The 27127-nt window shown below is 43.3% G+C and overlaps 1 protein-coding gene and 1 pseudogene across 2 annotated transcripts in view; both read right to left on the bottom strand.

The window, feature by feature from the left end:
* LOC129822217 (transcription elongation factor SPT6-like) overlaps positions 1 to 18636 on the bottom strand; it is a 42406-nt gene extending 23770 nt beyond the window's left edge. Inside the window, exons 1-21 of one of the 2 annotated variants that reach the window (XM_055880305.1) lie at positions 18417 to 18636; positions 17744 to 17852; positions 17431 to 17610; positions 17109 to 17179; positions 16740 to 16929; positions 16573 to 16657; positions 16058 to 16313; positions 15421 to 15522; positions 15186 to 15299; positions 14997 to 15086; positions 14760 to 14902; positions 14429 to 14571; positions 14231 to 14347; positions 13842 to 13971; positions 13489 to 13639; positions 5544 to 5698; positions 2861 to 3056; positions 2449 to 2591; positions 1105 to 1222; positions 735 to 811; positions 416 to 551 (exon numbers count right to left, since the gene is read on the bottom strand). In XM_055880305.1, the coding sequence (XP_055736280.1) occupies positions 416 to 551; positions 735 to 811; positions 1105 to 1222; positions 2449 to 2591; positions 2861 to 3056; positions 5544 to 5698; positions 13489 to 13639; positions 13842 to 13971; positions 14231 to 14347; positions 14429 to 14571; positions 14760 to 14902; positions 14997 to 15086; positions 15186 to 15299; positions 15421 to 15522; positions 16058 to 16313; positions 16573 to 16657; positions 16740 to 16929; positions 17109 to 17179; positions 17431 to 17610; positions 17744 to 17843 (2697 nt within the window). In that variant the 5' untranslated portion in view covers positions 17844 to 17852; positions 18417 to 18636. Of the gene's footprint in view, positions 1 to 415; positions 552 to 734; positions 812 to 1104; positions 1223 to 2448; positions 2592 to 2860; positions 3057 to 5543; positions 5699 to 13488; positions 13640 to 13841; positions 13972 to 14230; positions 14348 to 14428; positions 14572 to 14759; positions 14903 to 14996; positions 15087 to 15185; positions 15300 to 15420; positions 15523 to 16057; positions 16314 to 16572; positions 16658 to 16739; positions 16930 to 17108; positions 17180 to 17430; positions 17611 to 17743; positions 17853 to 18056; positions 18317 to 18416 lie in introns of those variants that run through there. The other variant, XM_055880306.1, reaches the window with a different exon arrangement.
* Positions 18637 to 18810: 174 nt separating this feature from the next.
* On the bottom strand, positions 18811 to 21586 carry LOC129822219 (dehydrogenase/reductase SDR family member 11-like; annotated as a pseudogene).
* Between the last annotated feature and the right edge of the window lie 5541 nt (positions 21587 to 27127).

Raw genomic sequence — 27127 nt, forward strand, 5'->3', positions numbered from 1 at the left:
CAAATAACCCTTACACAGCCTGGAGGTGAATAATCTTTGAATAATCTTTTTTGGTTACTACATGATTCCATATGTGTTATTTCATAGTTCATAGTGATGTCTTCACTATTATTCTAGAATATAGAAAATAGTCAAAATAAAGAAGAACCCTTGAATGAGCAAAGGTGTGTCCAAACTATTGACTGGTACTGTATGTAGAGTTAAGAGAAAAATCTATTTAAGTGTCACTCACTCCACAATATTACAGTCATTGGCAATACATAATACATATTTAAAAACCACATTGTGGACCACTCAGAGAGCGTTTCTGGAGGTACAGTATGTAGAAAACCTACAATGTAGACAAAATTGAGATGAGGAAATGTCTTGTGAGAATAAAGAAAACATGTTTAGGGAAATGAGGGCAGGACTTGACCTCTGACTTCTTGCTGTTCATGTAGAGCATGGCCAGTTCATTGTCAACCAGCTCCACCCCGATGGTGGGGAAGGAGGACTCCTGCTCCAGCTCACTGGCAGTGCGTTTAATGTCCTCAATCACCATCTGGGCGTCCCTGCACAGGGAGTGGAGGGGAACATTACAGACATTCAGGATGCGTCCCAAATGGCACCCAAGTAGTGCACTATATAGGGAATAGGGTGCTGTTTGGGATGCAACCTCAGTCATGTTACTAAGCTTCTTCAAACAGCAGTCTAAGAAGGCCACAGGTGAAAGAAACCAGGAGAGGGTTGCAAACCTGTTCTCCCCAGCTATAGCGATGATGTGAGGCTTCTTGCTGTTCAGAAACTTCTTCAGGGTTTCAATATCGTGGATCTAAAGGTATGGTAGGACAAATATTACAATATTTACAACAAATATGGTCAACAATGGATGGTATGGTTATCTGAGCTTCTTCAAAACTCTTGCTTTGTGTCCCAAATGGACCCTATTCCCTAGTATTCCCTGCAATACTTCTTTCCAGAGCCCTATGGTACGAAAAAAAGGTATGAAAATGTATGCACTCACTACACTAATTGTAAGTCGCTCTGGATAAGAGCGTCTGCTAAATGACTAACATGTAAATGGGTGCCATTTAGGACTCACACTTGGTTTGGTTTTATATATACCTTTTTCTCCCTTTCATCCTCCCTCCATGCGTTCCTCCTCTTCAGGAAGTAAGGAAGCCTGAGGAAATCCCCCACCTCTCCGTCACCGTTCACCAGGGCACAGAACACTGGGGTGTCTCTGTAGACAGACAGAGGTTTGCGGTGAATAATAACAAAGTCATAAACATAGAGTTCCTATTAAATTTCTCGAGGGGCTATGTCATAAACCCTCAACGTTCCAGAATGGGATGAAAATGGTAGCCATATTGGCCAGGGAGAAATCCAAACCAGTCTAATTTGAATGAATGGCAGTAGAGGCATTATACTGATTATACTTATGCAGGAAAACAAAAGTAAGGCATGTGATATTTAAAAAATTGTGTAAAAGAGTTATTGTCAACCTAAAATATTTTCATAAAATTATAAATACAGTTTTATACACATTTTCTGTATAAATTGCCTCTAAAATATATAAATGTCAACCATTTTGTTTTCTTGGAAAGCTTTGAGTGCTATTATACTGTATGATACAATATCAGTACTTGTTGCATTTACAACTTGACTAAGTTCTATCATCAACTGATTTTTAGCCAGTGTATGGCTGTGGATTGACTGCATAGATGCAGTAGAGAGGTCAATGAAACTCAACCAAAATAATGGAAATACCATGGAAATGCGTGGGGTGAAAGATGCCATGGGGGAAAAATCCCAAATCTCCTCATTACTAACACCACTTCTCTGTGCAAGCTGTGCGGCAAGTAGCCTAGTGGTTAGAGCGCTGGACTAGTAACCGAAAGGTTGCAAGATCGAATCCCCGAGCTGACAAGGAAAAAATCTGTCGTTCGGCCCCTGAACAAGGCAGTTAACCCACTGTTCATAGGCCGTCATTGAAAATAAGAATTTGTTCTTAACTGACTTGCCTAGTTAAATAAAGAATTTAAAAAAGCTACCAGCTTATACAAAAGGGAGTTAGCATAGCAGTCACTCAATACTTCTAAACCTGAGAAGGAACTACATCTAAATGTTATGCAGTGAAAACAGCCAAATATATCCAAATCGGACTTTAGTAACCACATTGTGGGCCAGACTTGACAAATATCCATTTTGATTGATCAGATTTGTGGAATGTGCGCTAATCTGGTGTCCTTCTATCCCCCATGGTCTGCGTTCCAAATTGATTGAATGGAATGTTGGCATATTGGCAGTTCATTTGAGACAGTTAGAGAGACCCTATTCCCTATATGGTGCACTACTTCTGCCCAGAGGCACATAGGGTCTAGTCAAAAGTAGTGCACTACATAGTGCACTAGGGTGAAATTTGGGACACATACAAAGTGAAGTCAGAGACAGTGTGCAGTACTCTACCTGCTGGATGAGAAGGCCACTCCCAGCACGCGGATCCCTTTGCCGTGGGCCTCAGACATGAGCTCCTCATCTTCCTCCTCCACTTGTTGGTCGGGCCGATAGGGCGCCACCTTCAGCCAGTTATACAGCTTCCTGCTGCAGGCCTGAGGGGCGGGCAACCACTATCACAACACTGTAGCAGGCTCAACATACATCAATGCTCTGAGCCGCCTGCTTTGGAAAGTCAATACCAGAATAAGAAAATAAGTCATCAATACCACAGTAGCAATGACGTCACATCAAAGTAAATAAAAGAAGAAGAAAAATCAAATTAAATGTTGAGGTAATGTCTTCACAATATATCTCAATAGATGTTGCTGCAGAAGATTTATCCTTGGGTGTGTGTGAGGGGGGGAGCGGGGGAGAGGAGTACCTTGATGATGTTCTCCTTTGCTTCTGCAATAAGTTTGTTCTTCAGCTCTTTCGCCATCTGCGGGTAAAGGAACTGTTTGAGGGATCGTTCAATGGCCAGAGTGCGCTGTCTGTTCCACTCCTGAACCTGGTGGCTGAACTCATCTCTGTAGTAAAACTGCTTTATCTCTTCATAGTATGCCTGGTCACCTCCGTACCTGCTCAACAAACATAGTGATATCATGGATACTTGACTGATTCTGGACAATATACATGTAAACAGAACACATTTTGGAATATGTTATTACATGGTATTAATATGTTATTACATGTTATTAATGGTTATTTCATGATATTAATATATTATTACACAAGCTCAGAACCTGCGTTGCAAATGGCACCCTATTCCCTACATCAGTGGTTCCCAAACTTTTTATAGTCCCGTACCCCTTCAAACATTCAACCTCCAGCTGCGTACCCCCTCTAGCACCAGGGTCAGCACACTCTCAAATTTTGTTTTTAGCCATCATTGTAAGCCTGCCACACACACACTATACGATACATTTATTAAACATAAGAATGAGTGTGAGTTTTTGTCACAATCCGGTTCGTGGGAAGTGACAAAGAGCTCTTATAGGATCAGGGCACAAATAAAAATAATCAATAATTTTGCTCGTTATTTAGTCATCTTACATATAAAACCTTATTTGTTCATCAAATATGGTGAATAACTCACCACAGGTTAATGAGAAGGGTGTGATTGAAAGGATGCACATAACTCTGCAATGTTGGGTTGTATTGAAGAGAGTCTCAGTCTTAAAGCATTTTCCACACACGGGTCTGTGCCTGTATTTAGTTTTCATGCTAGTGAGGGCCGGGAATCCACTCTCACATAGGTATGTGGTTGCAAAGGGCATCAGTGTCTTAACAGCGCTATTTGCCAAGGCAGGATACTCTGAACGCAGCCCTATCCATAAATCTGGCAGTGGCTACAAATTAAATTAAATTTCCACAGAACCACTTGTTGCAATTTCGATGAGGCTCTCTTGTTCAGATATCGGTAAGTGGACTGGAGGCAGGGAATGAAAGGGATAATGAATCCAGTTGTGTGGTCCATTTCGGGAAAGTACCTTTGTAATTGCGCACCCAACTCACTCATGTGCTTCGCTATATCACATTTGACATTGTCCGTAAGCTTGAGTTCATTTGCACACAAAGAAATCATACAATGATGGAAAGACCTGTGTGTTGTCCTTGTTAATGCAGACAGAGAAGAGCTCCAACTTCTTAATCATAGCCTCAATTTTGTCCCGCACATTGAATATAGTTGCGGAGAGTCCCTGTAATCCTAGATTCAGATCATTCAGGCGAGAAAAAACATCACCCAGATAGGCCAGTCGTGTGAGAAACTCCTCATCATGCTAGAGGTCAGACAAGTGAAAATTAATAAAGAAAACCTTAAGCTCGTCTCTTCTCAATATTTTGCCCCTTGATAACCAGCGCACTTCTGTATGTTGTAAAAGCGTTATTTGGTTGCTGCCATTTTCATTGCATAATGCAGAAAATACACGAGCGTTCAGGGGCTTTGCTTTAACAAAGTTAACCATTTTCACTGTAGTGTCCAAAACGTCTTTCAAGATGTCAGGCATTCCCTTGGCAGCAAGAGCTTCTCGGTGGATGCTGCAGTGTACCCAAGTGGCGTCAGGAGCAACTGCTTGCACACGCGTTACCACTCCACTATGTCTCCCTGTCATGGCTTTTGCGCAATCAGTACAGATACCAACACATCTTGACCACCAAAGTCCATTTGATGTCACAAAGCTGTCTAGTAGTTCTAAAATATCCTCTCCTGTAGTCCTGGTTTCCAGTGGTTTGCAGAAGAGGATGTCTTCCTTAATTGACGCCCCATAAATGTAACAGACATACACCAGGAGCTGTGCCAGGCCCGCGTCTGTTGACTCATCCAGCTGTAATGCATAGAATTCACTGGCTTGTATGCGAAGCAGTACTTGTTTCAAAACATCTCCTGCCATGTCACTGCTGCGTCGTGAAACAGTGTTGTTTGATGTATAGTCTGTATTGTCTGTATAGTTTTTTTGGCCTTTTCCCCAAGCATTGTCCCAGCCATATCCGCGGCAGCAGGAAGAATTAAGTCCTCCACAATAGTATGGGGCTTGTCTCGGTAGCTCACCATATAAGACGCTTCTAGCCCCTTCTTATTAATGGTATCTGTTGCTTTTATACATGTCTTACTAATCGAAAGTTGTTTTAATTCTCGCTCAAAAAACTCCCGTGGCTTATTTTTCAAATTGGCATGTTTAGTTTCTAAATTTCTGCGCAAGAGCAAAGGTTTCCCTTGACAGAGTAACGGTTAATGTGATTGGATGTTAATTATTTGACTAGGCTACCTGTATTTGACATTGTGTTGTTATTTCAAAGAAACACTAGATGATTTAATTTTATTTTTGGCAGTGAAACGAGGCTATTCAGGCGAGAAAAAAACATCACCCAAATGTATAGCCCTGTTGGAAAATCTAAATGGACTGTTTGAAAATGTGAATCACATTTTCATTTGGCTTACCCCCGACGGCATTGCGCGTATCCCAGAGCGTAGTGCACTATTTAGTGAATATGGTGCCATTTGGGATGCTGACAATAATGTTATTAATATGTTATTACACAACGTTATAATAAAAAGCTCTCACCCCTTCACTCCAATTAGGTCAATACAGATGTTTATGGTGAGCAGGCCCTCTTCCTCTGCCTGGAACATCTTGAGGAACTGGTCACCATTCAGCTCCTTTACAGGCTTGTTTTTCAGATACTTAAAGGAGTAACCATAATGGGCCTCATCCACATCCTATAGGAAAGATTAGACCACATACATGTCTGGTAGAGTACTTCAAACTAGATCGCGACATATTAATATATGCACTAACTATAAGTCGCTAAATGACTAAATGTAAAAATATGAGTCACTGAAAAGAACATGTTAGATGTATTTTTTCTATACAGTATGTACTGTGCCATCAGAAAGTATTCATACCCCTTGACTTATTACACATTTTGTTGTCTTACAGCCTGAATTCAAAATGTATTAAATTGATTTTGTTTCCCCCTCACCCATCTGCACACAATACCCCATAATGACAAAGTGAAAACATGTTTTTTTATTTTTGCAAATATATAAAAAATGAAATACAGAAATATCTCATTCACTTAAGTATTCACACCCCTGAGTCAATACTTAACAGAAGCACCTTTGGCGGTGATTACAGATTTGAGCCTTCTTGGGTATGTCTGTATCAGCTTTGCACATCTGGATTTGGGGATTTTATCCCATTCTTCCTTGGAGATTTACTCAAGCTCTGTTAAGTTAGATGGGGAATGGCAGTGAACAGCAGTCTTCAACTCTTTCCACAGATTTTCAATGTGATTCAAGTCTGGGCTTTGGCTGGGTTTCACATTCTTGTTCTGAAGCCATTCGAGCGTTGCTTTGGCTGTATGCTTGGGGTCATTGTCCTGTTGGAATGTACACTACCTTTCAAAAGTTTGGGGTCACTTCGAAATGACCTTGTTTTGAAAGAAAAGCAAATTTTTTGTCCATTAAAATAACATCAAATTGATCAGAAATACAGTGTAGACATTGTTCATGTTGTAAATGACTATTGGAGCTGGAAACGGCTGATTTTTAATGGAATATCCACATAGGCATACAGAGGCCCATTATCAGCATGTCACACCCTGATCTGTTTCACCTGTCCACGTTATTATCTCCTGGGCGCTCTCCTGGGCTACGGCAGTTTGGGAACAACAATCTGTCATTTGGAGGAATTCATGGCAGAGGTGAGAAGTTTTTGAGTCTCCGGTATACGGGAGAAAGGTGGCCAGCAAACTGCTTGACTTACGTCAACTCCCGTAGTGTGGCAGACTACACGGTGGACTTTCGCACGTTGTCCGCCGAGAGTGCCTGAATTCCGGAGTCTCTTTTCGATACTTTTCTGCACGGATTATCTGAGGAGATTAAGGATGAGCTAGCTGCTCGGGAACTGCCGGTGAACCTTGACTTCCTTATCACTTTAACCATTAAAATTGCGGGAACGCAAGAGTGAGAAGAGGTCTGGTCTCGGGCACACTCGTGCATATGGTGCGTTCACCTCCTATGGAATCCAGGAGTTTCTGAAGGCAGCTCTTCCGAGAGGAGTCGAAGCTACCCGAGCTCTCGCGTGAATCTATGACGGGTGAGTTGGATACTCCTGAGCCTATGCAGTTGCGAAGAACTAGGCTATCAGTTTGGAAGCACTCACGGAGGATGAACAGTAACTGTTGTCTTTACTGTGGAGGGGCAGGACATTTTATACCTACCTGCCCTATTAGGTAACCCTTGTCTTTAGTGGGTACCAGTACCATGGTGAGTCAGACTGGGAGTTTCCTAATTCCCATCACCTGCACACCCCTTTTTCCTCTTGTGCTGTGGGGAGACCAGAGTGCTCATTGACCACAACGAGACTATACAGTTCCTCCTCATGACATCTCCCCATGTTCCGGTTGTGTTGGGATTTTCCTGGCTCCAAAAGCACAATTCTGTGATTGACTGGACCACAAGCTCCATCCTGAGTTGGAGCCTATTTAGCAATTCCCACTGCCTTCAAGCAGCACAACCTTCCTCAAGTCACCTTCCTCAGAATGTTAGCAAGATTGTGGATGTCTCTGCTATCCCCACAGAATACCATGACCTCCTAGAAGTATTCAGTAAGGCACGTGCTACTTCCCTTCCCCCGCACCGTCCTTATGATTGTGCCATTGATCTTCTCCCAAGCACTACACCACCTCGGGGTCGATTGTATTCTGTCTGGACCAGAGACCAAAGCTATGGAGGAGTACATAGAGGAGTCTCTGGCCACTGGAGCCGTCTGTCCGTCTGCATCTCCTGCCGGCGCAGGGTTTATCTTTGTGGAGAAGGACAAGACCCTGCGTCCGTGCATTGACTACCGGGGACTTAATGACATTACTGTCAAGAATCGTTACCCCCTTCCTCTCCTCAGCGTTTGAACCTTTCCAGGGGGCCACTTTATTTTCCAAGTTGGACCTTCGAAATGCCTACCACCTGGTTCGGAAACGCGAGGGTGATGAGTGGAAGACAGCCTTCAACACAGCCAGTGGACATTATGAGTACCAGGTCATGCCATTTGGACTCACCAACGCCTTCGCTGTTTTCCAGGCTTTGGTCAATGATGTGCTTCGTGACATGCTAAACCGGTTTGTGTTCTGTGTACCTTGACGACATCCTGTTTTTTTCCCGATCGGCACAAGAATGTTCTTCATGTCAGACAGGTCCTTCAGCACCTCTTGGAGAAACAGCTGTTTGTGAAAGCCGAGAAGTGTGAGTTCCACCCCTCTACTATCACCTTTCTGGGATATGTCATTGATGAGGGCAATGTTCAGATGGATCCTGGAAAGGTGAAAGCAGTGGTGGATTGGTCTCAACCAATGTCCATGGTGCAGTTGAAACGGTTTCTTGATTTGCAAACTTCTAACCGCCGTTTCATTCAGGACAACAGCAACCTGGCGGCACCCCCCTCGGCACTCACCTCTCCCAAGGTACCGTTCAAATGGTCTCCAGCTGTCGACAAAGCCTTTGTGGACCTGAAGCATCGGTTCACAACAGCACCCATCCTCATCCATCAGGACCCCTCGTGTCAATGTGTGGTAGAAGTGGATGCTTCTGATGTTGGAGTGGGGGCCATCCTGTCCCAGCGATCTGCCCAGGACCAGAAGCTTCATCCCTGTGGCTTCCTGTCCCATCGTCTCAATCCTGCTGAAAGGAACTACGATGTTGGCAACCGAGAACTCCTGGAGGAGAAGATGTTGTTGGAGGAGTGGAGGCACTGGCTGGAAGGAGCAGAACAGCCATTCCTGGTCTGGAACGACCATTAAAAACCTGGAATATCTCCATACAGCCAAGCGCCTCAACTCCAGGCAGGCCCGGTGGGCCCTCCTGTTCACCAGATTTAACTTCACCATCTCCTACCGCCCAGGGTCTAAAAATGTGAAGCCTGATGCCCTCTCCCGCCTACACAGTTCCTCTGCCACACCCTCGACCTCTGAAACCATTCTCCCTACCTCATGCCTTGCTGCCACAGTGGATTGGGGTATTGATAACCTGGTCCACGAGGCACAATGCTCCCAGCCTGGACCTGAAGGGCGCCCGGCTAACCGTCTGTTTGTCCTTAATCCAGTCCGGTCCCGGGTTCTGGAATGGGCTCATTCCTCCAGGCTGACCTGTCATCCAGGGTCCCGTTGTACACTAGCCTTTAACAACGTTTCTGGTGGCCCACAATGGCCCCTGACGTCTCTGCCTTCATCACCGCATGCACTGTGTGTGTGCTCACAACAAGACTCCACGGCAAGCTCCTTCTGGCCTCCTGCAGCCACTACCGGTTCCTCATCGTCCCTGGTCTCATATATTTCTGGACTGTCACTGGGCTCCCTCCGTCTGATGGCAACACTGTCATTCTGACGGTAGTCAATTGGTTCTCCAAGGCCGCCCATTTCATCCCTCTCCCCAAACTACCTTCTGCCAAGGAAAAGGCCCAGCTTATGGTGCAGCATGTCTTCAGGATCCAAGAACTCCCGGTAGACATGGTCTCTGATTGGGGTTCTCGTCTCAGTTCTGGAAGGCATTCTGCACCCTTATTGGGTTGTTGGCCAGCCTGACATCCGGATTCCATGCCCAAACTAATGGTCAGTCGGAGCGAGTCAACCAAGACCTGGAGACCACCTTAAGGTGCCTGGTCTCAACCAACCCCATTACCTGGAGCCGTCAACTGGTCTGGGTGGAGTATGCCCGGAACACTCTTCCCAGTTCTGCCACGGGACTCTCCCCTTTCGAGTGCTCCATGGGGTATCAGCCTCCACTCTTCCCTGAACAAGAGCAGGAAGACAGCGTACCCTCGTCCCAGATGTTTGTCTGCCCCTGTCGATGTAGCTGGAGAAGAGCCAGGGCGGCAATTCTCAAGACCAACTCCAGGTACCGCATTGGGCAGAGGGTATGGCTGTCCACACGGGACCTGCCCCTTCGGATAGCGTCCCGCAAACTGTCCCCCCCCCCCCCCCGTTTTATTGGTCCTTTTCCCATCTACAGAGTCCTGAGTTCCACTGCTGTCCTTCTCTTGTTACACTGTACCGTCAATATTTACCCTACGTTCCATGTGTCTATAATTAAACCCGTGTCTCACAGTTCTTTGTCTCCTGTCCCCAGGCCCACCCCCCTCCCCGTGTCATTGATGGCCATCCGGCATACGCGGTGAGACGTCTCCTGGGTGTTCGACCACGGGGCAGGGGTTTACAGTACCTGGTTGACTAGGAGGGTTACGGCCCAGAGGAGAGGTGCTGCGTTCCCGCTAGAGACATCCTGGATCCAGCCCTCATCGCAGACTTCCACCGCCGACACCCCGGTCAACCAGGGGGGAGGGGGGCGTAATGTACTTGTACTAATGTACTTGTCCTCTTGCTCAGTTGTGCTCCGGGGCCTCACACTCCTTTCTATTCTGGTTAGAGCCAGTTTGCGCTGTTCTGTGAAGGGAGTAGTACACAGTTGTTCGAGAGCTTCAGTTTCTTGGCAATTTCTCGCATGGAATAGCCTTCATTTCTCAGAACAAGAATAGACTGATGAGTTTCAGAAGAAAGTTCTTTGTTTCTAGCCATTTGAGCCTGTAATCAAACCCACTGATGCTCCAGATACTCAACTAGTCTAAAGAAGGCCAGTTTTATTGCTTCTTTAATCAGAACATTAGTTTTCAGCTGTGGTAACATAATTGCAAAGGGGTTTTCTAATGATCAATTAGCCTTTTAAAATGATAAACTTGGATTAGCTAACACAACGTGCCATTGGAACACAGGAGTGATGGTTGCTGATAATGGGCCTATGTACGCCTATGTAGATATTCCATAAAAAATCTGCCGTTTCCAGCTACAATAGTCATTTACAACATTAACAATGTCTACACTGTATTTCTGATCAATTTGATGTTATTTTAATGGACAAAAAATGTGCTTTTCTTTCAATAACAAGGACATTTCTAAGTGACCCCAAACTTTAGAAAGGTAGTGTAAATCTTCACGCCCAGTCTTAGGTTATTTGCACTCTGAAGCAGGTTCTCATCAAGGATTTGCCTGTATTTAGCTCCATTCATTGTTCCCTCTATCCTTACCAATCACACAGTCCCTGCCGCTGAAAACCATCTCCATAGCATGATGCTGCACAGTCGGGATGGTGTTAGACAGGTGACGAGCTGTGCCTGGTTTTCTCCAGACATAGTATATTTTTGCATTCAGGTCAATTTTGTCTCATCAGACCACATGCTCATTTGCTTTCTGCTCTCATAGTCTTTCACGTGCTTTTTGGCAAACTCCAGGCGTGCGTGCTGTTTTGTGCCTTTTTCTCATGCGTGGCTTCTGTCTGGCCACTCTCATAAAGCCCAGATTAGTGAAGTGCGGTAGAGACTGTTGTCCTTCTGGCAGGTTCTCCCATCTCAAAGAAGGAACTCTGTAGTTCTGTCAGTGGTCATTGTGTTCTTGGTCACCTCCCTGACCAAGGACCTTCTTGCCTGGTTGCTTAGTTTGGTCGGACGGCCAGGTCTAGGCAGAGTCTGGGTATATTTTTGATGGAGACCTCTGTGCTCTTGGAAACTTTCAAAACTTTAGAAATTGTTTTATACCCTTCTCCAGATATATGCCTCATCACAACTCTATCTAGGAGTGCTACGGACAGTTCCTTGGACTTCATGATATAGTTTCTGCTCTGACATGCACTGTCATCTGTGGGACCTTATATACAGTGCATTCGGGAAGTATTCAGACCCCTTCCCCTTTCCACATTTTGTTACGTTACAGCCGTATTCTAAAATTGATTCACTGTTTCTCCTCATCAATCTACACACAATACCCCACAATGATAATGCAAAAACTGTTTTATTTTTACATTTATGCATAATGTATTTTTACATAATGTAAAACTGAAATACCTTATTTACATAAGTATTCAGACCCTTTGCTATGAGACTCAAAATTGAGCTCATGTGCATCCTGTTTCTATTGATCATCCTTGAGATGTTTCAACAACTTGCTTGGAGTCCACTTATGGTAAATTCAATTGATTGGACATGATTTGGAAAGGCACACACCTGTCTATATAAGGTCCCACAGTTGACAGAGCATGTCAGAGCAAAAACCAAGCCATTTGGTCGAAGGAATTGTCCGTAGCGCTGCGAGATAGGATTGTGTCAAGGCACAGATCTGGGGAAGGGTACTAAAACATGTCTGCAACATTGAAGGTCCCCAAGAACACAGTGGCATCTATAATTCTTAAATTAAAGAAGTTTGGAACCACCAAGACTCTTCCTAGAGCTGGCCGCCGAGCCAAACTGAGCAATTGGGGGAGAAGGACCTTGGTCAGGGAGGTGACCAAGAACCCGATGGTCACTCTGACAGAGCTCCTGAGTTCCTCTGTGGAGATGGTGATCCTGCTGGAAGGTTCTCCCATCTCTGCAGCACTCTACCAATCAGGCCTTTATGATAGTAGCCAGACGGAAGCCACTCCTCAGTAAAAGGCACGACAGCCCGCTTGGAGTTTGCCAAAATTCACCCGAAGGACTCTCAGACCATGAGAAGCAAGATTCTCTGGTCTGATGAAACCAAGATTGAACTCTTTGGCCTAAATGCCAAGCGTCACGTCTGGAAGAAACATGGCACAATGACTACGGTGAAGCATGGTGGTGGCAGCATCATGCTGTGGGGATGTTTTTCAGCGGCTCGGACTGTGAGAATAGTCAGGATCGAGGAAAAGATTAACAAAGAGATCCTTGATGAAAACCTGCTCCAGAGCGCTCAGGACCTCAGACTGGGGCGAAGGTTCACCTTCCAACAGGACAACAACCTTAAGCACACAGCCAAGACAATGCAGGAGTGGCTTCAGGACAAGTCTCTGAAGGTCCTTTAGCGCCCCAGCCAGAGCCCAGACTTGAACCTGATCAAACATCTTTGGAGAGTGCACTGTAGACAGGTGAGTTTCTTTCTAAATCATGTCCAAACAATTGAATTGGCCATAGGTAGACTCCAAACAAGTTGTAGTGACATGTCAAGGATGTTTCAGACTGTAACAAAACAAAATGTGGAAAAAGTCAAGGGGTATGAATAGGGAAAGGGGATACCTAGTCAGTTGCACAACTGAATCCATTCAACCAAAATGTGTCTTCTGCATTTAACCCAACCACTCTGAGTCAGAGGAACAGTTGTTGTGGGAGTTAACTGCCTTGCTAAAGGGCAGAACAGCCGATTTTTCCACCTTGCCGGCTCAGGGATTCAAACAAGCAACCTTGTGGTTACAGTCCCAACACTCTAACCGCAAGGCTACCTGACGCCTCTGAAGGTATATCCCACGAAAGACCTAAATAAACCACTAATACAACCAACAAATAAGTGGAGGTAATTGCAGAATAGGGTTGGAAAATTCAAGTAACTTTCACAAATTCCCAGGAATTCCTGGTAGAACGATAAAGGATTTCTTCCAACTGGGATTTCTGGAAAACCTGGGAATTTTCCAAAAGTTACCGTGAATTTTCAACCCTATTTCAAATAGATGGCGTATACCTTCTTTCCCTTCTTGGTGGGTTTGATGTTGATCTTGGCTCTTTCCTGGAACGTCTGTCGGAGCACATGTCTGACTAGAGGCTCCCGGGCGATCTGCATGGCAACCATGTAGCGAGTCCCCTCCAGTACTGCCTCCGCTGTGCTGAACTGGCTGCACAGGCAGAGAGAACATACTATTAGTAGTATTGCGGAAGCTATAGGTTTGCATCTCAAATGGTGCGACTTGAGATGCAGCCATGTACAAGTTTGCATATTCACCTCTCAACACCAACTCTGTTACTGCTAAAATGGTTGGGTTATCTTAATATTAAAGTGCATTCTGTATACAGTGCAATATTGTGTCGCCGGTTAACCTGCAGATGTAGTCCTTAGCCAGCTCCATGGGCTCAGCAGGAAACTGCTCAGTCTCGTGACGCTGGTAACTGTCACGTAGGTTTTCTCCAAACTGCTCTGGAGTCAGACCAAACTTCTTGGCCAGGCCATCTGACGAGAGAACCCTTTAAATGGTGGACTCAAAAACTGTTGCAAATACAGTTGGCTCGTGATACAGGAAGTGCACTTCGATTAGCAAACTCTGTTTAAGTACAATAGTCACAGTTTTCCAGTCACACATTCTTTCGCAAGTTTTTGTATTATCACAAGCTAACTGTATAGCCCTGAAGATGTACTGTAAAGCACACAAATCTGTCTGTAATATGTGCTGATAGTGATGCCTACTGGACACACATGATAAAGCACTCACCCAGTCCTGCACACTGGCAGATGCTGTACATATCCCTGCGAGATGCAAGCTTCAGGTCCGGCCCTTTTGACTGCTCCTCTTCTTCCTCTTCCTCCTCCTCTACTTCCTGCTCATTACCTGCGAACAGAATACATGATAATTACTCTGGTGAGGGTAAAGGTGCTTTCCCCATCTTACAATATATAATCTAAATCGTACCATCTTCATCCACTTTGATCTTCTTCAGCTTTTTCTTGCTGGACCTGGCTGCATTCTGCATCTTTGGAATATCCCGGCCATAGTACAGCAGGAAATGGTTGTAGACGTCGCCCAGTTCATCACTAGACTGGACATCCTTCAGCCTTGTCAAAAAACATAATCAGGTATGCATTCAGATACAACAAAGATAATAAAGGTGTCATAACATGACTAGCGTACTGTCCAAGGGGTGTACTTGTACATCAAGTTGCCTCACTACAGAAACAGGAGATGGGCTGTTCTGGCTCAGACAAGGCTTATTTACAAACATGTTTGACATGACAAGCCTTACCTCTCTAAATCTGAAGTGTCTAGTGGTCGAATGCCATCAGCCAGTGGCTTATCTGGGTCAGCTGAGATCTGTTCAAACTGGTATCCCTGCATTTTCTGGAACAGGCGTCTCAGGTTCTGTTTGCGGGTTTTCAGCTGGGTCCACTGAGGAAAGAAAGTCCCACATTAAACAGTAATTAAACAGAGAGAATAAATGAAGGGTTAAAGTTAACCAAAATCCAATGCTACAGTATATTACCTTCTCATCCCACTGCCAAACCTTCCACAGATCATTGATATTGAGTTCAGGTTCCACATACTCTTTCCTGTAGAACGCTATAAACGGAACCTAGAGGTGAAACAATGAAGACAGTTGTATTAACTAACTGTGAAAAATGATATGGAAGAACTCAACTTTACCTACAGTGCTAGAAGGAATGTGTAGTACCTCAAAGTGTTGGTTTCTCATGAAATTCAAAGCCTCTTTAATCTTCTGTATGGTGCTGGGGCCTTTTCTGCTGAAAGTAGTGGTTGGACCTCTGTCCAAATAGTCTGCGTTCTCCTGAAAACACAGAATATTAGATTTTTAAAAACACAAGCATTTTAAAAACAGACCTAGACTGTAGCATCAGCTTTAACTAATTGTCTTATGATACCTAGCTAAAATATCCTCACTCCAGTACCTGCATGGAGATGGTGAGAGTAGAGAAGGCATTCCTATAGATCCACTCAGCCTCCTGTTCCAGCTCATCATCCTCTGCTGGCTTCACACGAGTGGAGCGCAACTAAAAACAACAAGACCACACACATAGAAAAGGGTATGGGCTACAGCAGTGATATTCAAAGTCAGTGGTATTCAAAGTCGGGGTCGCGGGGGAACTACAGTGAAAAAATTAAGAGTATAGATTAGTGTATGGGACAATATGCAACAGTTTTTGAGAAAGATAATTATCATTTATTTATTTTATTTAGTTTCTTTTCATTTTGATAAGAGATGCAAATGTAATGAATTGAAGGTGATTTGTTTATGTAAAAATCGAAATGTACCGATTTTAAGTTTGTGTCATATTTGGGGTGGGGTCATGCAAAATTATTGCGAAAAAAATGTGGTCCCCAGAAATTCTGGCTGAAGAAATTAAAAAGTTTGAATACCATAGGGCTACAGCGTCAAGCCCATAACAGTTATAGGTGAGTTTCAGGTGCTCACGTGTCCAAATTACTATGACTGTGCACCCTATTCCCTATATAGTGCACTACTTTTGACCAGAGCCCATAGGGTCCGAGTGCCATTTGGGATGCACCCTTTAGAAGTATACACACCTGGAACCTCTCTGGCATGTCAGTGGAGCGGATCTCGTTGTCCTGGTCCGTCATGTGACTGCTCTCCAGCTCGCTAGGCTCATAGATCTCAAAGATACTGCGTCGACCCACCCTCTTCTTGGCCTGCTTCTTGGGCCGGTCCCATGACTCTTCATCTGCATCCTCCTCCTCCTCCTCTGCATCTTCATAGGCTTCAGTGTCAAACTCGGCAAAGTCAAAGTCCCCTCCAAATATCTCTTGGGCCTCCTGAAGGGCTCTGTAAAAAGGCAGTGGTGCTCAGTACTAAATACTGCATGTGAGTACAGATAAACATGCCAGCGTCCCAAATGGCACTCTATTATAGTGCCCTACTTTTGACCAGGGCCCATAGGGGAATAGGGTGCCATTTGGAAAATATCTACCATATCAAATTCTATTGCACAGATAGGACTTCTTACTTTCGGGTAAGCTTTCAGGTGGAGAGGCTACTGCAAATTGGGATCTAAGTGATTAAATTAAATGTCAGAATCACTTACGCATCTGTATATCCTGGCAGCTTCTTCCTCCACTTGGGTTTTTTCAAGGGCTGTCCGTCATCATCCACAATAAAGTCATCGATATCTGAGGAAATGTATATATTTTCAAATGGCTAACTCAAAACAACTCAACTGTTTATAGATGAAGAAACTAAACTGTTTCATACCAGACTCCTCATCGTCCTCCTCCTCATCCTCCCCGGGATGCAAAGGCACATCCAATGCCTCACCCTCATCCGCTCCTGTCCCCATGAAGATCTCATCCGCTATCATGTCCTTCTCATGGGCCTCCCTGACATCTTCATCTCCCTCCTCATCCTCATCATCCGACATGTCTCGCAAACGACGGAACTTTTGCTGTTTATGATGATAAGGAAGGAGTAGAGATATCAGGAAAACATTTTAGTCAATCTACTTTTACATAGTATTTTTAGAGAGTAGGACCATGGGACATGACACGAGACCTCCGCTGTGTGTTATACAATGTCCATGATTACAATGAATTTTGCTTGTCATAATGGCATCGGAATATTTACCCTTTTCACTTTTACTCCCAAATTCTCCTCAATGAGATCAATATCATCATCATCCAAGCGGTCGTCAAAGCCTGTAGACAGAAATCGCAAGATACTCAAACACCAAATGTGATTATTATTGGTATGCATGATTCTGCTGCACACTGTTAGGTGTCACAAATCATGAAGGCTTGAATCTGAATGGGCAAAATAGAACCAAAGGGTTTACGACATTATAGTTTATTCAATGACTGAAGACATAGCCTACAATGTGGCTAGGAAGCAATCACAGTGCAGCCCAGACATGAATAAATACAGGACCAATTTATGAATGACCACTTACTTCTCTTCCTCTTACGGTGTCCAATTTCCTCCCCAGAGTCACTATCACCTTCTTTATCTTTATTCCCTTCTTCCTCATCCTCTTCCTCCCCTCCCCCTTCATCCACACCATCATCAATCAGACCACAGAGGTTTCCATCTGCATCTTGATCCTCAGTATTCTCCTCTTCCTCCTCCTCATCTAAGTCACAAATCAAGAAGTTGTACATTGTTAACATCGATCTTATTTAGGGTAGTTGTGATGATAACTCTGTCAAGGGACATCTTTGAAATAAAATCTAAATGATTCACATGCTGTATAATGAATAGATTACCATCATTTGCTGTAGCATGCTTCAGTGCCTTTTTCTCTGTGTCCTCTGGACTCCCAAATTCCTCCTCAGACTCCTCTGCTTCCCTCTCGATGAAATCCATGTTTAGTGGCTGTTGAAGAGATAATAAACAACATGATTTTCATTAGCTGGTTATGTGTCAAAGAACAGTTTTTGGAAATAATGTTATGGGAAAAAATTATTCCATCATTTAAAAACGTTAACCAATTTATTACACCATATTTTACAGTTTACGTGTTTAAGTATGGCTATGTCATAAGAAAACCTTATTGTAAATAATGAAATATTAGGCTACAATAAGCTATGATGATAAAACGCTGCTGTCTGCCATGGCTGACTGGTAGAGATGCAGTAGAACAGTATTATAGCCAGGGGGCGAAGACATTGCTAGATATCACAAGGTTTAGCTAGTTAGCTACGATAAAAATGTATGACTTGGCAAATAAGCAAAGGTAGCCGTAGCTATCCAACGGATATCAGGCTGGAGCTGCAGGTAGCATTCTTCTTAGCTACAACAACATAGCTAACGTTAGCTAGCTTGCATAACAACAATGGAAAGAGATGGCTACCAAGCTAGCCCCATCTACTGTAGCTAGCATACAGCTGTATTGCCAGAAACAGCTGGCTGACTCCCATTGCCCATAACGGTACATACCTATGTGACAGGAGGCAGGACCGGCTCCTTTTTAAGTTGACTGATTAGCAAAGCGTGATATGGAAAATAGATTCATTTCTTAACGACAAAAATGTATTAGCTATCTAGGCGCAAGCAAATTTCCAAGACTGGAATGCAGAAAAATCCCTCAAACTCTAAATGAAGGCGAGGCACGTCACAGATGAACACAGCTCTCCTTGGATTGCAGAGTGCAATCCTTGCATTATACTTTTCAATGTTTTCGTGTATTATTTTTCTAGTGTTATACTATGTAACATAATACATTTTGTTTTTGCATTACTTTTCAATGTCTTCTTTTTGTAATATCTGTCTGTAACATAGAACATGTTATTCAGTTTAATTGGACCTTGTGTTTAATGTATTGCACACAAAATTCACTTGAAATATAACTTTATTTCAGAAAACACACTAATTAAAAAAATTATCCAAATACTGATGGAAAATTGCATTAGTGTTGTTACACAATGTCAGTATTATCAGGTTGTATCAGATTGTAAAGGGGCTGTAATGTAGCCTACAATCATTTTCATGGCAAATAATAATTTTCGGATCAGACCAAAAATCACAATTCAAAAACTCCACAATCCTACAGCTTTAAGCCAATGTTAAATCCTCTTTGAGATGAACAAGGTGCATCAGATTCCTCCTGCAGGACTGCTCTATGACACTTGCTCCACAGGTCGCATTTGAACATCTCCAATCTAGATATGTAAAGACAGGAGTATGGTAGTTATTATTTGTTTTCCACGTTATGGAAAACGTTTCCCCCATTCATTCAAACATTGATGGAAGTAAACAGAGTGTGCAAAGAATACTGAGACAGACAAGTGTCCTACTTACGTGAACATGTGGCGGTGTGCCTAAGACATACGTTACAGCACTGGCAATGTCGACTGCTTCCAAACACTGTAGGAAGGCAGTAGAATTATAACGTACACATTCAAAAACAATCATATAGCCTCTATGCACAGATATCATTATTATTGTTATTATTCACCTTCATACTGTTGTAGGTAGCAGCAGCCTTCTCTGGATGCAGGCTGTGAAGCCGGAAAGCAAATTCTGTTTCCACCATACCAGGAGATATACACTGTTCAGAGGAAAACAGAAACACAGGGTTAGTGACAGTTTTACATTAGATGGCTCTAACGATTACATTGTGCATTAGCTAGATAAATCAGTTGATTTGTTAACATAAATGTGGTCTATTATGAGGACACACTGGCCTGATATTGTGGAGTGTTGCCAATAATAGAACACCATCGTTTTCAGCAGTGTACTATTAGTGTACAGTACTCACAATATGACAAATTAGCACAATTCAGTGCTGGGTGGCTATGGATGACTGATCAGCTCATTGACAATAGAATGAAATATTTCTAATAAGAAGACTAAGAATGAATAACTTACCGTGGCTCGAATGTGGGTTTTAGCCTCTCGCAGCTCTTGCCGCAGCTCTTCTGTCAGAGCAGTCACAGCATACTTGGTAGCACTATAGAAGTGTGTATCAGCACTGAAAACTACACGATGTCCACTCATACTAGAATAGAAGAAGATACATTATGGTTTGTACTACCAGTGGATTGTCCAAAGAAAAGCATTCACTGCAACCTGAATCCAATTGCATATCTGGAGGTAGAGATAGAGTTGTACGGTACCTGTTTATGTTGATGATATGTCCATCATCCACCTTCCTCTCCTTCATAGACTGGTATACCTCTCATGTGCAGATAGACAATGCAATGACGTTCACCTGTAAAATACATCCATTGAATATCAATGTGATATTAAATAATGGACTGAAGAAAGTGTGACGGCCATCCCTTGTTTTTTTTTGATAAATAAGGTCAGTAACAACACAGAGATTGAAACGTACATCAATAACAAATGTTATTAAATGATGGAGAGCATGACACAGGATAGCGAAAATCATGCTTTGCTTTTTGACTGTAAGTCGCTCTGGATAAGAGTGCCTGCTAAATGACTAAAAATAAAAATAAAAGATAAATATGGACAGCAGTTGACATAAACACAGAGATCATTGACAGTGACACCTACATCAATCATTCTCCTCCAGCCATCGGTTTTGCCATTCAACAGTGACTCTGAATGGGCCAGGCCAGCATTGTTGATGCACACATCCACTCCCTGATGGAGAGTCTTGATGGCAGAGAACATGGAAAGGATCTCCTCTTCTTTTGAAAGGTCACATTTGTAGGGAACAAGGGTGCCACTGTGCCCAGCGCTCTGACACTCTGCTGCCAGTTTCTAAAATCAAGAGGTAAGATGACTTCATGCACTATGTTCCAAAGGTTAAAACACCATGGTGAAGCCATATGAAAGTAATTCCCAAATGTGCTTCTTTTGACACATAATATTTTCTATAATATCATATACTACCGTGAGTACTGTGGCACACATCATAAAAGTAATGAAACCGTTTGCAAAGAATACTTCACAATTGGTATAGATCAGGTGCCATTAGACTGTAGTAATCTATAATAAACCTAACCTAAAACGTGTGATGCAAACCTTGTGACAGAATGCAGGTGACATGTAAATTATTTATTTGTTGGCCCATATAGGCTACATATGAAATAGTGCAGTAAGTGTGTATTTTGAATTTGTGAAATTGTTTGATGTTATATGAAAGTAGAGGGATTTATGTTTCTAGAACCGTACCGCAATTGATAATCTATTCAGTATTTGGCTCTTTAGTTTTCCAGCGCCAATTCGCCCTTTAAACAAAACATGTAAGGTCATTGGAGTAAGGTTAGCTCCTTTAGTCCAATATTGGGCTAAGATAGTAGTGCATAGTGCCTAGTCAGCACAGTTCAAAAAGTAGAAACAACAAAAAGCCTACACTAACGCTTTACGTCACATACATGGCCCACCTCTATTTTCTCGACGTTCCTGGCACAGCCGACAACCTTCATGCCGTGCTGGACAAGAGCCTTGCATATCGCCGCTCCGATTCCAACAGAAGCCCCGGTAACAAGCGCCACTCTACCTTTCCAGCGATCCATAGTCTATCAACACAACTGGATACTGTATTTCCTAAAGTTGCTCAATTGTATACTGTTCTCAAGTCGTTCAGAATTTTGCAGAGTATCAGCTACGTTGTATCCATTGATAGGTGCACAAACTCCCTAACTCGTGGCCAATGAAACTCAGGCCAAACCCCTTGTCCCGCACATGATTGAATATTCATAGAACGACTGATTGCTGTTTGAGCCCTTTCCTTTCCTGTTTTTTATTTTATTTAACCAGGCAAGTCAGTTAAGAACAAATTCTTATTTACAATGACAAACCCAAACGACTCTGGGCTAATTGTACGCTGCCCTATGGGACTCCCAGTCACGCCCGGATGTGATGCAGCCTGGATTCGACCCAGGGATGACAGTGAGGCCTCTTACACAGAGATGCAGAACGTGCGCGAGCGTCGCAAAATTGGTTATACCCACTTGGGTGATTGAAAGACGAACTGTTTTGCTGTAGTTGTGGTAATAGAATGAAAGTTTAGATGCGATTACCATATAAAGTAAACTATGAAAAAGCCTCGAAGGAGGAGAGATGACTAGAAACGATTCGGTTGGCCGTTTTATGTGTGGATTAATTGTCGGAGAAGAGGTCCTTGTGCATTTCAGGTAAAATAACAACTCAATGTTTATATCCCAGGACAAATTAGCTAGCAACAGCAAGCTAACTAAATAGGACAAATTAAAGTTAGCTAGCAAGTGCAAGCTAACTAGCTAAATTGCCATACATGTTTAATGCTTTTCGACCTGTCCCCAAATTAATGTCATTGGTTCAGAGTTTGTTTTGATATTTTATCCTGCGTGTCGTGATCGCGTTTGGTGTGGGGGGGTAAAATAAAATTATGCACAATGGCGCACGCGCGCAGCCGGTTTGGGCAAAGTGTTAGACTGCTGCGCCACTCGGGAGTCCTATAGCCCTACTCTAGTGAAATGTAGTGTATTTAGCCGGATACTCTCTCTGTCTGCCAATAAAAAGATGCCTGTTAACTTCAAATACATTTCAGCAGGGGCACAACTTTGGTTTTAGAAGTGGGGGAACATAACATTATTATTATGATTTTATCTGGTTAGATAAACACTCCAAACAGCCTACCCAGCTGCTCGGTGTCTGCAGGGTCCATAAGCACACCGTCGCCTCGTTTTGTATCACATTCCAATTATTCAACTGAGGGGGACAAAAATGCAATTTCAGAATGTGGGGGATATCTCCCCGTCCCCAGTGAAAGTTAGGTCCCTGCTTCAGGGAACACAGAACCTGATAGTTTCACAATTTGATAGGCCTATATGTATATCCCTTTACAACAAATTGCTGGTAACTACAGTGCATTCGGCAAGTATTCAGACCCCTTGACTTTTTACACATTTTGTTACGTTACAGCCTTATTCTAAAATGGATAAAATCGTTTTTTCTCTCATCAAACAATACCACAAAAAAAGCTTCTTGGAAATTTTTGCAAATGTATTGAAAAACAAAACTGAAATATTGCAATTACATAAGGATTCAGACCCTTTACTCAGTACTTTGTTGAAGCACCTTTGGGAACGATTACAGCCTCAAGACTTCTTGGGTATGACGCTCCAATCTTGACACCCCTGTATTTGAGGAGTTTCTCCCATTCTTCTCTTCCAATCCTCTCAAGCTCTGTCAGGTTGGATGGGGAGTGTCGCTGCAGAACTATTTTCAGGTCTCTCCAGAGATGTTAGATAGGGTTCAAGTCCGGGCTCAGGCTGCGACATTCAGAGACTTGTCCCTAAGCCACTCCTGCGTTGTCTTGGCTGTGTGCTTAGAGTCATTGTCCTGTTGGAAGGTGAACCTTAGCCCCAGTCTGAGGTCCTGAGCGCTCTGAAGCAGGTTTTCATCAAGGACCCTCTGTACTTTGCTCCATTCATCTTTCCCTCAATCCTGACTAGTCTCCCAGTCCCTGCTGCTGAAAAATCCCCACAGCATAATGCTACCACCACCATACTTCACCATAAGGATGGTGCCTGGTTCCGCCAGATGTGACACTTGCATTCAGGCCAAAGAGTTCAATCTTGTTTTCATCAGACCAGAGTCCTTTAGGTGCATCTGGGAAAGTCCAAGCGGGCTGTCATGTGTCTTTTACTGAGGAGTGGCTTCCGTCTGGCCAATTTTATCTAAAGGCCTGATTGGTGGAGTGCTGCAGAGATGGTTGTCCTTCTGGAAGATTCTCCCATCTTCTCGGAGGAACTCAGGAGCTCTGTCAGAGTGACCATCGGGTTCATGGTCACCTCCCTGACCAAGGCCATTCTCCCCCAATTGCTCAGTTTGGCTTGGCGGCCAGCTCAAGGAAGAGTCTTGGTGGTTCCAAACTTCTTCCGTTTAAGAATGGTGGATGCCACTGTGTTCTTGGGGACCTTCAATGCTGCAGACATGTTTTGGTACCCTTCCCCAGATCTGTGCCTTGACACAATCCCGTCTCGGAGCTCTACGGATTCCCTTGACCTCATGGCTTGGTTTTTGCTCTGACATGCACTGTCAACTGTGGGACCTTGTATAGACAGGTGTGTGCCTTTCCAAATTATGTCCAATCAATTGAATTTAGCACAGGTAGCACAGGTTGTACGGGCCCCGTGTGGCTCAGTTGGTAGAGCATGTTGCTTGCAACGCCAGGGTTGTGGGTTCGATTCCCACGGGGGGGCCAGTACAATACAAAAAAAAGTATGAATGTATGTACTTGTAAGTCGCTCTGGATAAGAGCGTCTGCTAAATGACTTAAATGTAAATGTAGACTCCAATCAAGTTGTAAAAACATCTCAAGGATGATCAATAGAAACAGGATGCACCCAAGCTCATTTATGTGTCTCATAGCAAATGGTCTGAATACTTATGTAAATGTTATATTTCCTTTATATATTTAAAAAATAGTAATTTAAATCTACAAACCTGTTTTCGCTTTGCATTATGGGTATTGTGTGTAGATTGATGAGCGGTCTGAATACTTTCCGAATGCACTGTAGTTTACATGTTGTCAACAATCGAAGCCAAGTCCATCTGTTTTGCCCCATAGTTGCGTATGCTTCAGTTTTGTTGCTAAATAACCAACCCTTCTCTAGGAGAACCCTGGTTGATTCACAGGTAGAACGCTTTTGGTTCCAAATATAACCGTTTTGGGTTCCATGTAGAACCCTTTCCACAGAGTGTTCAGAGTGTTCTACATGGAACCCAAAATGGTTCTGCCTGGAACCAAAAAGGGATTTTACCTTTAACCAAAAAAAGGTTATCCTATGGGACAGCTGAAGAACCCTTTTTTCTAAGAGTGTATAACAATGAGCTCCAACATGGATTTGTAAATGATGTCATATGAGGAGTATTCGAGAAGCGTTGAAATTACACATGGACTCCTGGGGGTTCTGGAGTGGTCTGACATCCAGGGCTGGTTCCAGACATAACCCACCTAGCAAAATGTTGTTGAAAAGACGACTATGCCTGACGTCCAATCTACGTTCGGTTTTGGTTGAAAGTGTTGTTGAAAATACTTGTTTTTTTATGTAATTGAAAAGACGACTATACAAAGATGTCAGTCTAAGTTTGGTTCTGGTTGAAAGTGAAAGTTGAAGAGACATATTTTCAGGTATTTGCTTCAACGATTTAAACGTAATTCCAAAGTACTTGCATACACACAGACACAGTATAAAAAATGTGTCTATGAACAATTTTATATCACTCCAGTATTTACACACAGTATTCATTTACAGCATTCAAGTGCTAATTGTCTGTATTCCATTCCCGAAAGAAGATGACTGAAATCTCCTACTCATATTTCAAACATCCAGCTTGACAAAAGCAAAAAAAAAACATTGTTCCATGCCTCACCATTAAGTCAATTATTGCCTATACATATTAACAAGGGGGTTCCATTCGGTTTTGATATTTCATATTTACTTTTCATGTAACATTTAATAATCTTTTTTTCTTTTTCTTTTTTTAAATTTTACCCCCTTTTCTCCCCAATTTTCGTGGTATCCAATCGCTAGTAATTACTATCTTGTCTCATCGCTACAACTCCCGTACGGGCTCGGGAGAGACGAAGGTCGAAAGCCATGCGTCCTCCGAAGCACAACCCAACCAAGCTGCCCAACCTGCTTCTTAACACAGCGCGCCTCCAACCCGGAAGCCAGCCGCACCAATGTGTCGGAGGAAACACCGTGCACCTGGCCCCCTTGGTTAGCGCGCACTGCGCCCGGCCCGCAACAGGAGTCGCTGGAGCACGATGAGACAAGGATTTCCCTACCGGCCTAACCCTCCCTAACCCTGACGACGCTAGGCCAATTGTGCGTCACCCCACGGACCTCCCGGTCGCGGCCGGCTGCGACAGAGCCTGGGCGCGAACCCAGAGACTCTGGTGGCGCAGCTAGCGTCCTATGGCTATTTTGCATACAACCTTCCCATCACATTTTGGGAATGGTGCAGGATAGTTGCTTGGCTTTGGGACAATCTCAGTATGTTTAACCTTTTACTGCAATGTGCTAAATCAGTCACACAGTGTTTCTTGGTAGTCTTAAAAAAAATATTATTTGAAACAAAAGTATACCCCTCACACACATGGTTATGGGCTTAAAAACAAGAAGACACCGGTACCATGTCAGATATTACACTTTACATCACAGAAGACGGAAATATAACAAAACCATTTCAGACAGAAACACCAGATTTTCTGTGGGGGACAAATAAATACTGTTAATTAATTATGAAATCATGAAAAATTCCACCCATGAGGCCACTAGAGGGTGCTTTGGTAATTAGACCACAGGTAAGGAACTTGACCCCAAAAAAGTAACTTTCTTAGTATTTCATTACTTAAGAGAATGTTTCCTAAAAGCTAAAACATGGTTAAATTTCAGTTCAATTTTAGGAATGTTCTAGGAACTTTCTTCAAATGGTTTGACACTGGGAATATTCTCAAATAGTTCAGAAAACATTAAGAGTGTCAAGGTTGTGCGCTACTGGTGTAGAAGTCATGTGCAGGAGAGCAGAGAGTTGTGATCAGGCGCACACTTTATTTGGCAGACGCAAACAGACGGACGCAACTGCGTCAAACAAACCTCCAGCCAAAGGCAAAAGTGAAAAGCGCAACAAAGTCACAAGGATGCAAAATGTTTAACAATTAAACACACCACGGGTTGAACATGGTACCTGGAGAAAAACCAGCCTGGCGTGTCACACAAAACACGTAACAAAAACAATTCCACACAAAGACATGGGGAAAACAGAGGGAATATATATGTAGTGTGATTAGGGAATGTAAACCAGGTGTGCGAGGAAACAAGACAAAACACATGGAACAATGAAAAGTGGAGCAGCGATGGCTTGAAGGCCAGTGATGTCGACCGCCGAACAAGGAGAGGAGCCGACTTTGGTGGAAGTCGTGACAAAAGAGCAATGTTTGGCTTTGGGAATTTTGCTACTTCAGCATAACATTTCCTACAGGTTTCTTCATAGTTCTATTTAAAGTCATGTTCTTAAATTGTTCCGAGAACGTTAAGAAAACCTTCCATGAAAACTTTAATGTTCAGAGAACAGTCTAAGAATGTTATTTAAAAACATACTGTAATGACCCGGCTGGGTCATTAAAGAGAAAAGAGACGGACTCTAGGTGTGCAGGTTAGAACACAGGTTTATTCCTAAACTGG

This window comes from Salvelinus fontinalis, chromosome 24 (genome assembly GCF_029448725.1).
Source record: "Salvelinus fontinalis isolate EN_2023a chromosome 24, ASM2944872v1, whole genome shotgun sequence".
Classification (NCBI taxonomy): domain Eukaryota; kingdom Metazoa; phylum Chordata; class Actinopteri; order Salmoniformes; family Salmonidae; genus Salvelinus; species Salvelinus fontinalis.